Genomic DNA, 11,402 nt, shown 5'->3' with positions numbered 1-11,402 from the left:
ATGTATAAAAATAGAATGTACTTCCAACGTATATTTTTTTTAAACGTACAGTATATGTATATCTTAATACATATATATACAATTCTCCAAGTTTTTTCGTTTTGTTCATGAAATGGTTATCAATATTTGTTATCAAATGTAACAGAATGCAAAAGAAAGAAAGAATGGAATACAGACTCATTGTTGATAACAATGAACTAATGCAGTCTGAATTTTCCACTACGGTATCGTTTCCCCCCCTCCCCCCGCGCATTTCTTTCTTTCTTGTGTTCTTGACACGTGGTGAGGGAGTTTTGTACATTTTTATATTGACGTGTGGTTTAACACTACTTCACTTTCAAAGTTGTCTTTGCTGCTAAGAGTGCTTTCATGTTTGATCTTAACGGCATTATACCCAACTAAGACCAGAAGTTTAGTTTGTGATCAGTACAATGGCGTCAAGAGGACGGCGTTCGTGTGTTAACTCACCAAATAGTTTTTGTTATGTGTGTGGCCAGTTTGTAGTTAAAGGACAGTGTAGATCCATTACGCCATCGGTGAAACTAGCATATTATATATATTTCGGATGTCGTGTGGGAGATCAGGACAAAACTTGGGTACCCAACATAATTTGTGCGTCGTGCTACGTCACTTTACTTGCATGGGCCAAAGGGAAACGGAGGTTCATGAAATTTGCTGTACCAATGGTGTGGAGAGAACCCACCAACCATCTGGATGATTGTTATTTTTGTCTCACAGTAGTTAAGGGACATTCTAAAAAAAGCAAATACACAATAAGTTATCCCAACGTTAAATTCGCAATTAGACCTATTCCGCACGGGGATGAACTTCCACTTCCCGAGCCCCCTACCAACTGGGAAGAGATATGGCCAAAAGACTCTGATGATGATCATGACCTTGATGAACCATCGACATCAACATGTACATCAAAGGATCCAACGTTCATCCCTGACTGTGTTCGCGAGCCACATTTCATCCGGCAATGTGAACTTAATGACATAGTCCGTGACTTGCACCTGACAAAACAAGAGGCGGAACTTCTGGGATCAAGGCTCCAGCAGTGGAACTTATTGGATGCAGAAACGAACATATCAGTGTACAGGAAAAGGCATGTTCAATTTTCAAGCTATTTCTCAATGCAAGATAATGTGTGCGTATGTACGGATATAAATGGTTTGATGGCGGAGCTAGGATTTCCTTACGTTCCAGAAGAATGGAGGTTATTTATCGACGCGTCAAAGGTCAGCCTTAAAGCTGTCCTTTTACATAATGGAAATAAAAAACTTTCTATACCACTTGCGCACTCAGTGAAGATTAAGGAATCCTATGACACCATGTCAACTTTGCTAAATCTTATAAATTACAAGGACCATTGTTGGCAAATATGTTGTGGTCTCAAGGTAGTTGGTATTTTATTAGGACTGCAGTGCGGTTACACGAAGTACCAATGTTTTTTATGTTTATGGGATAGCCGAGCTGATGACAAACATTATGAAGTGAAGGAATGGGAACCTAGAGTGAATTACGTACCTGGAGAATGCAACGTTAAATACGCTCCTTTGGTAGATCCTAATAAGATATTACTACCGCCACTTCATATCAAGTTAGGACTTATGAAAAACTTTGTCAAAGCCATGGACACATCTGGTGAAGGTTCAAGTATTTGCGAGATAAGTTCCCTAACCTGAGTGATGCTAAGATTTCAGCGGGAGTGTTTATTGGTCCCCAAATTAGGAAATTAATGCTTTATGATAGCTTTGACAGCAAGTTAAACAGTGCTGAGCTAGCTGCCTGTACAACATTTAAGTGTGTTGTGCGTAACTTTCTGGGCAATAACAAAGCTGAGAGTTACACAGAAATCGTACAGGACATGATACAGAAATACAAAGAGTTGGGTTGTAGGATGTCTTTAAAAATCCACTTTTTGCACTCCCACCTCAGCTTCTTTCCTGCTAACCTAGGTGCTCTCAGCGACAAACAGGGGGAGATTCCATCAAGATATAATGGCAATTGAGAAAAGGTACCAGGGACGATGGGATCCTTCAATGATGGGGGACTATTGTTGGGGTCTTGTTAGAGAATGCAACATTTCTTACAAAAGAAGGAAGTAATGTACGTTTTTGTAACCCAATGGAAGTTTCATATATTGTGATAGTTTTGATTGTCTTTTCATGACCTTTTGGTACATTTGTATTATTGTTTATTGTAAATTGTCACACTTGTAAATTATATTGTATTATATTTTATATATGTGTTTGTGGTAATAAAGCAAAACGTTTTACCTCAACTTAAGAGATCTGAAAGCATTACTATAAGGTGCAATAAACAGTACACACAGTATACATACAAACATATTTATTCCTCTAGAAAGAATAAAGCGAATAGAGGGTTTGTTAAATATGAATCAAAGTATACTTAGGTATAATTTCTATGTTAGTATATGCAAGGGGACAAGATCTTGGGGTGTAAAATAAACGAAAAGGGAAATTTTTGAGGGATTTTCCCGAAAATCCCTCTGTTACGGGAAAATCGTACGTGATGGAGAAAAACCGAGTGCATATTCGAATTCAGCGCAAAAAGTTCCTTTAAGAACAGGTATTTCCTTTTACGTAACAAAACCTTTGTTAACTAGTGTAATTCATTCTATTTCTATTTTATATTTTAATCAATAGAAGCCTATGATTATATTAATTATTCTAACAAATTACCTAGACTCGACCGTGATCACAAAATCATGTAATTTTATACACGTTTCCATGGTTATCGCTGTGTAAACCCCAAACCCCGATATATATATATATATATATATATATATATATATATATATATATATATATATATATATATATATATATATATATATATATATATATATATATATCAAACCAATAGTGAGGTTGGTTGGGTTCGAGAGTTTGTACAAAAGAGAAGTTTTAAAAAGGTCGGGCCTATATGATTAGTCAGCACCAAATTACGTAATTTTTCTGTTTTAAGTTGCCTTCGAAATCAATAATTGCTTAAAAGATTAAAGAAAATGATTTAAGTTTAAACTGGATTGTAGATTGCATTGAAGTGAAATTCGTCTGGAAATAGTAAGTTACACACAAATATATTGGCTGAGGATTGATCAAAGGAATTTTGGATCATGATTTAAGCTGATTTGTGTTTTCCCAGTGGTTGCCGTGAATAAGGTAAACTAGAATTAGTCATATAGTGAGCTCATTCAAGTGAAATTTTAATTCGTCTTCAGTGGAATAACATTTTACAAGTGACATGGGCTTCAATATGATCAGTGCTTAAGAAACTTCAGCTCGCCTTTCTCGATAGGGGATGGTTGAAACCTAGATTCACTACACAAATGTCTTAGCTACAACAAAATCTAAATTTTCGGAAATGCTCACTAACGTATAAAAATTCATTCACATAAATAAACATGCTTTGACCATTGTAGAATACTATGTGTTATCAAAATTATGTTCTTGGTTGAAATATAGTAAATTTAAACCTGTATACTAAATCTATTCGATTTTTTGTTTAATTAAGGCTTGTAAATGGATTATATATTTGTTGTAATGATACTTCGAAATTACAGTGCGATCGTTCATGTTTGTTTCATATAGTACAGAAAAAAAAATTATAAAAGTTCCGGTTAGGTTAGGTTAGATTATCTTCCAGGTCTTATCTTAGTAATATTTCTTCAGTAATGCATGTACAAGTACCTGCATGATGTGAATTGGTTTAAGTAAAATTTATACTAATAATGAATGTGTAGAAAATACTTACTAGAATACCGGTAATAGAATTAGTAACGCATTTGTATAATGTTGTATGAATTGATAGAATAATCATAGCATATTTTTCAGTTTCTTATTTGGGAATTGAGATCTGCTGTCTGTATTTGTGGACATATGCATGATGAATGTTTAATATTGGAAACTGAATGTATCAAACAGCATATTATGTTAATCAAATTCAGCTATAATGTAGTACTACAAATTTATCTTTATTTAACATAGGAAACTGCAGTATTTGAAATATACTACATATATTAACAAATATATATATATATATCCACATCTAGAATATGAGTTAGAGTACTACTTTATAGTGTACTGGAATTGATCAATTTTATCTTTTAACATTACAGAGTTAAGGCTGACAAGTGTGTTATCTCACACTTAATCATATTTATAGTAGTACATATAAGGTACGTGATTGGGTGATTGATGTGGAGCTGAGCGTTCCGTTCAGCACTGAAACTATATGAAAAGTGGACTATAGTTTAATGTGGGATCTGAATCACACGGGTTTTCACAGGGAATTGAACCTGGATCTCTCACGTCAAAGGCGTGTACTGCATCTACATAGCCACGAAGGTGTTTCAAAACAACACCGACCGTTTGGGAGGTGATTCCGGACACCAACATGTATATAATTTTATATATATAATTTTAAAGGTCCATAGTGATTGAGCTGAGCGAAGCGAAGATCTTATACTCGGGTTAGCCGTTTGGTTGTCCGCGAACTCCTCCTAGACCGTTTGGCCGATATGAACCAAACTTAGCACGCTGATAGAGTATGTCGTGCTGAGTGACAACATAGGTCGAAATCAAAAATCCGATGTACCATCGAGGAATAATGACCGAAAAACGCTTCCTCCTAGACCGTTTGGCCGATCTCAACCAAACTTAGCACGCTGATAGAGTATGTCGTGCTGAGTGACAACATAGGTCGAAATCAAAAATCCGATGTACCATCGAGGAATAATCACCGAAAAACGCTTGCATAGACTTAACATGGGGAAAAAGTTTTCACGCGATTTTTTTGTCAACAATTAAAAATGGCATTTATTATTGCATAATGGCCAGGAATGATTACGTAGTTTAAGCTCGCTCAGCTCATTTCATTGCAATCGGGTACATCCATTGCATTCCTAGTATATATATAATTTTAAAGGTCCATAGTGATAACTAGAGATGTTACCGTATTATTCCACAGGGCATCGATGTACTTCATTATTGATTCACAATATATCCAGGCAAGCAATAGAACCCACACTCCAACTGCATAGTAATCACCTGTAATAGTGTAAAGCCACGCAACCAAGAAAATACAGACAATATCTCGAATATAACTCTTTAGCATGGTAAATTGAAAATAAGAACTGGGAAATAATAGCTTAACATTTCGTGTCAACAGTTCCTTGTTTGGTACAGAATGGGGCATTCTTACAAACTTTCGATGGCAATTTTGAAACTTGAGAGTTCTGAATGAATAAATATATACACGCAAAATAACATTTGAAGCAGAGTTTATTTGCTGCAGGACATGCATCATCAGCATGGCTTAACAAACAAAATTTGCAACGCTGAGCTGATATGTATGATTTTTTATAACATCTGAAGCATTCATATGGTTGTGTCTTCTGAGTCATGATGATTCTTTTAAGGTAACACACATCTCTTACCAAATATCGAATTAAGAGATCACGTTTCTTAAGCTCCGACAACCAATAATTTTGCACGTAACTCTGTGGCCGTACTGTTTTAAAACTTCCAGCTTCTGACTTACAATCAATCCATTTTCACTTGCTTTGTAGCTTCCAAATAAATCGTCGCCAAATTGATAGTAATGATGGTTATCTTGTGCAATAGTCAATTGCTAAATGGTATTAACTACAATTACAACTCAATCTTTTACCGTATCACGAATTTAATTACTGTCATGTAATATTACAATTATTCCGACGTCTTATCATAAATTTGTCTACTCCGAACCTCATAACTTATTAGCCATTTCAATTTCAATTACCCATAAACATGCTGACATAGAATACTTCTAAAGATCACATACTTGGCGCTATACTTAAGTTGTTCGTTGCCAGCCATTTCCATTCCCAACACGTAGCTCCAAAACTATGAGACCTGCCGTAGTCGAGTCAAGACTTCATTTACGAACTAGTATGTGTCCTATTCAAATACCCAAGTTTCAGAATCCTGCGGTACTTCTGCAATAATTTTTATAGAGGTAGTTGGTGAGTACTTCAAATTATATGCCCGTAGCCCAACTCTCTCTATAAAAAGTTGTTGCATGAGTACCGCAGGATTCTGAAATATGTATTTTTGGATTGCGCACATATTAGTTTCTAAGTGAAGTCTTGACTCGACTACGGTAGGTTCAATAGTATTGGAGCTATGGACTTTTAAAATTTATTTTTTCATGTTTTCGGCAGCGAAAGAAAGCATTTGTGCACCCAGGTTAGTCTATACTTTTTGTCTTATCTTGGTGTCGGAATCACTTCCCAAACGTTGTCGGTGTTGGTTTGAAACACCCTGTATATGTAACTAAAGCAGTTAGTACATGGATACAATCACAAATTTACGTTCAGATACATTATATCAACAAAATCAAAAAGAAATAGAATAAAACATTCAGGAATGTGTGTCATCAACTTCCTGTAAGTCATGTAAGGAGGATTACTCAGCGTAATTCTTGAATAAATGTATTTGAACTTCCCTGTCGTATGCTGCGTGGTAGTTTCTTCCATACACGAGTAGAGGGCGCAAAGAGAGATTTAAAAATTCAAAGTGTGAAGGGAGACAGAAAGTATTTGATGTACTTCTCATCTTCTATTGTGCTGATGTTGGACATTTAGTGGCTCAATGGCTCAAAGCGGTAGGTAAAAGGCTGTTTAAAACACAAAATTTTAAACATAAGTGTGAAACTATTCGAATTATGTTTTGTTATAATCAGTTAAATGATTTTCTTGTTTTAGACAAACCTAACTCAATCATCTTGTATACGTAGACATCATCATACGTGTATCATCTTGTCTGCGTGCGGCATCAATGCAAAGAAAATTTATCGAAAAGTTTTATGGTTGTAATACTGGCTTTTCCTACAGAAGGAAGCTCAAGATTCGTAAATTCAAAAAATGTCAAAATCAATTCTGCCCATTACAAAGAACATGTTCTATTTTAAGTTTACACAGACTAAATTCTAGCATTGTATGACAATGACACCCATCTTGTGGAACTGCACCAGGACAAAACTTTAAGTATAGCTTGGCTTCTACTGAAGCATGCTAACTGCAACTGGTATTCATTCGAATGCGTTCGAGAATATTTTCGTTAAGAATCCAGTTGATCGTCTCATGAATTAATGTAATTTTGGACTTCTCAATAGCAATAATAATAATAATAATAATAATAATAATAATAATAATAATAATAATAATAATAATAAAGTGCATTACACGGTTTTGTTCCTTTAAAATGAGTGATTTAAGGACGTTTTGTTTGAACATTCAATATAGGTTCTAGTAATTCAATAGTGCAGAATTTTTTTTAATGTGACTACAACTACACATTTATAGAAAACATAATTGACAATAAAGCAGTTTTTTTTATTTACCTAGTAACTTGTTCCCATTAAACAGGTTTGTGAGATGAACAAAATACTTTTCTCCTTCATTGGATACTTTGGTGTCTTCAATTTCCCAGAATTTCTCTCCATCTTTCTCAATAGGACGGAATTTGAAGGTTATTGTAGAGTGGCTGTTATCTGCAATAGTCATAATTATTAATAATACAGGTTTTACTACTAGGGATATAATGCTAGAATTTTCAGTAGATATATGCTTGATTGTTTTCAAAAGTAAGTGTATACTTCCCATATATGCTTGATCTTTTCGTAAATTTAAGGTGAGTATACGTTAGACTAGAAACATATTAGGTGAGTATACGTCCCATTGCATTCCTACTTACTCCCTAGATACTATAGTAATGTAGAACAAATTTAACGTTTTTATGCATATTAAAAGAAAATAGTACACATGGTACATAAGCAAATCAGTAGAAAAAAGGATTGCTGCTTGTAGATTCATTGAACAGAGGTTAGATAATTGTAATTGTCTTTTTTGTAGTAGTAATAGTACTCAAATATAAATGTCAGTAGCCAATAAAATTATCAACTCTAATATCTATACACCCTAAGAGTTGTTTCTTCCCACCACTAACTTTGCAAGCTTGATTTTGAGGTGAAGAGGGTTTGAGCCTGTTTTGATTTTCATATCATTCCCGTTTACTGAAGTCAAAATTTAAGGAATTTCCGGTATGTTCGTAGATTTGTTGACTTTGAATGCATCGAATGTAGAGAACTAAATACTGCAACTATAAACTGATATTATCCTGAAGGCAAATGTGTCTGAAAATAAATGTCTGGTCCTTTCTTCATGAGAAAATTTTCAAACTGAAGTCTTGTCTGATAGCATTCTCTGTCTCAACCGATCTTTGTGAAGCAGTCTTCTCTCAAATAAGAATCACCATGTCGAAATGTACTAGATTTGTTTGACCGGTGAACATTTAAAATTCTGTCTTGGTGTGTGCTTAATCCAACTACAAACTATTTTTTCCTCAATTTTCGTAAGAAATGCAGTACCATCCTTTAAGTTCAAAATTATGAAAGTAGTGATAAAAGATATTTTTACTCATTATTTTTCTCTATTTTTTAAAAATTATTTCTATGTAAACTAGTACTAGGGTACGGTATAAACAAACGGACTGTTGTTATAGATCGTCAAAAAGATCTTCCGTTTGAGGTAGATCACTGACTCTAAAAGTTTGGTCACCCCTGTCTTAATTCCTACTCCTCAAGTTTTGGAACAAAATGAGTAGGTTAACAATATTTTTGTAATTGTCATCATTCAGTATGCTTAAAAACACACCAGAACTCTATATGTGTGCCCAGACTGAGTCAGCAGAAATAATTTAATTTCTCTTGCATAACGCATGAAGGTTCTGGTTAGAGCAGACATGAAATTGTTTGTGAGTATCCGTCTGCTTAAACACAGTCTCATCAAACCATAAAAGTGATTTCGTAAGAGGGCGTGTGATTAGATAATGTAGAGGCAAAATCTGGGTCAATTGCCTCTCCCCCCTAATCGCCACCACTGGTTGATCGTTGTAATCGTAAACTATTTTCTAAATTCTATAACGTCTGTCAGGATCATCCTCATGTAATACTTGTAGCAATCTAGGACTTTCAGATTTAATTTGTAATGGTTTTTACATTTTTAGCACTTCTATACGAAATGCCTAGCTCCGTAAAAGTAGATGGTTCTTATTTTCGACGAGGATTTACAGATGTAATTGTTTTTTCAGTGACCACAGATCTTGGTCGGCTTCATCTTGATAAATCTTGTGTTGAGAACTAGTCTGTTTAAACCACTTTCTATGGTTGGATCATGAGAAATGTTCACGGAACTTTTTTCATTCAGCATATTTACAATTAAGCTGCTACTACTCAAAACAAATACACGCTGTATCTATTCATTATGTCGAACAAACAATGCATCAATTCACAACTACTCAATTCATTACACTTTGTATCTCTCTGGTGATAGTCAATCGAATAAAAATGCGTTTAGAAAATCTTTACTGCATCAGTAAATGCGTAGCTATAATCAATCCTATGTCAACGTACAAAGTACCTTTGATGTAAAAAGTTCCAATCCTGGAAACTAGACTGAAGTCTTTGAGAATAACTATACTATGCTGATGCGAATTCTATTTCATTATAACTTATTGTATGAATAATATAGTCACTTGATTCAGAAGCGAACCAGAGAAAGACGCAGAGAAACATGCATCTAAACAGTGGTACCATCCAGTATGTGTATCAGTAGGTGAAACGAAAATTTCAAGTTGCAGTTTAAACTCATAAGAGCGTGTTAATTATTGGATAGGTGCAAAAGTTCTACCCGTTTTATGAATTACCGTTTAGCGGAGTTCCCCGCTCCCGCAACACACACACAAATGGCGCTGCCAATGAGTTAATCAGTCGTCATTTCGTCGGGTAAATACTAACAGTCGTTGCGTGTGGACGAGAGACTGAGAAAACAGGAGTCTGAGGGTGAAATGGGGACCGATAAGGAACACACTAAACAATGTTTCCTTTTTGAGTTTGGTAAAGTACTGCCGCAACATTCGGTAAGTATGTATAGGTAGTGCAAAAACAGTTGATAGCATATGTCTTTCTGGTTTCGAAATTCAGGGACGAAGACAGAAGCTGCAGGGTAAAAATAATAGAAAGTTGGGGTGTTAAAAGAACTTCCTGAGGTTACCTCTTACCCATGTTATTTTAATACTCTTGTACCCATATCAGAAATATCTAATAACTGGCAGTGAGAATTTGTATTAGTTTTTATTTTTGCTATAAACAACGCTTTACCCGCTATATTTAACATTGATACCAAGTAACGTACGAGTACAACGTATTATATTTTCTGTATTCCTATGAAAATAGTGTTGTCAGCGTATACATTTTTTGACAACATTTACATGAGTAGCAATGCTATTATTTTATGTGCAACATAATTCTAGTACGAATAGAAACAAGACATGGTAATATTGCCATTCATGTAAATGCAGTCAGAAAATTCATACGTTCACAACATTGTTTTCGTAAGAAATTACAGGAAATATAATAGGTTATACGTTACTTGATATAAATGTCAAATCTACCTCATAAAGCTTTGTTTATAGCGACGTCCGGTAGTATTTTCTGGGAAGGACAGTGATCAAACGACAAGAAACAGCCCGAAGCAACCATAGCAGACTTAGCTGACACTTTCATATACACAGGATAACAGTCGGAAAACGGTCCAAAGTGTTGTGTTTAAGCACAAAGTTCGATCACTGGGTTCTTTCAATGACAATGGTGGACGGGAAACCAGTGAGGTGAAATAATTCTTCTAATGGATCGACCTAATCCAGCCAGCATATATATCATAACTAGCAACGTGAAATCCAAAGGAAACAATGGATCCTTTCAAAGGTTGCTGAGTATTTCTTCATGAATTATGTAGGAATTTTGAGATCAAGTTACCTAGTGACACAAACATCACAGTTCTACCTTCTTAATGTCAGCTATCATGTCAAGCCACCAGACTTCTGCATTGACCAAGTCAATCATCTTCTGTAACTCCAAATGATTGTTGTGAAGACATGATAAGTATAGATGCCTTAAATAGAAGCATTTGCTATCAAACAAGTTCCACATCATTTGAGTACATATCAACGAAAGGGATGAATCGCAATATGTTTCCCCTTGCTTTCCAGGTACAAAAATGACTATTTCTTGTCACGTTGTCAAAAGGGACGAGAAGTAGGTTACATACAAGAAAGGAATAAAGCGTCAGAGGACTGTCGTGTTTCTGAACTGCTGCTATCGACGTCCAAGCCGGAACTTCATCCTAAGAAGGTGTGGTAAGATGACAAAGGAATGATTCATTGAGAAGGCCTTAATCCTAATCAATCTATTAATGCCACCTTCTACTGTGTGTATATAATACCATCTTGGGCAAACTGCGAACAGCATTGCGATTGAAGCGATTAGGCCTC

The 11,402-nt window shown here is 35.2% G+C and overlaps 1 protein-coding gene across 1 annotated transcript in view; it reads right to left on the bottom strand.

The window, feature by feature from the left end:
* Positions 1 to 11,402, bottom strand: part of LOC145693420 (protein takeout-like) — a 37,864-nt gene that overhangs the window by 2,756 nt on the left and 23,706 nt on the right. The window contains exon 5 of the mRNA XM_081769391.1: positions 7,414 to 7,563. Coding sequence (XP_081625517.1) covers positions 7,414 to 7,563 — 150 coding nt within the window. The remainder of the gene's footprint in view (positions 1 to 7,413; positions 7,564 to 11,402) is intronic.

This window comes from Thermobia domestica, chromosome 8 (genome assembly GCF_964235325.1).
Source record: "Thermobia domestica chromosome 8, izTheDome1.hap1.1, whole genome shotgun sequence".
In the NCBI taxonomy this organism is placed as follows: Eukaryota; Metazoa; Arthropoda; class Insecta; order Zygentoma; family Lepismatidae; genus Thermobia; species Thermobia domestica.
This window is presented reverse-complemented; position numbering and strand designations above follow the sequence as displayed.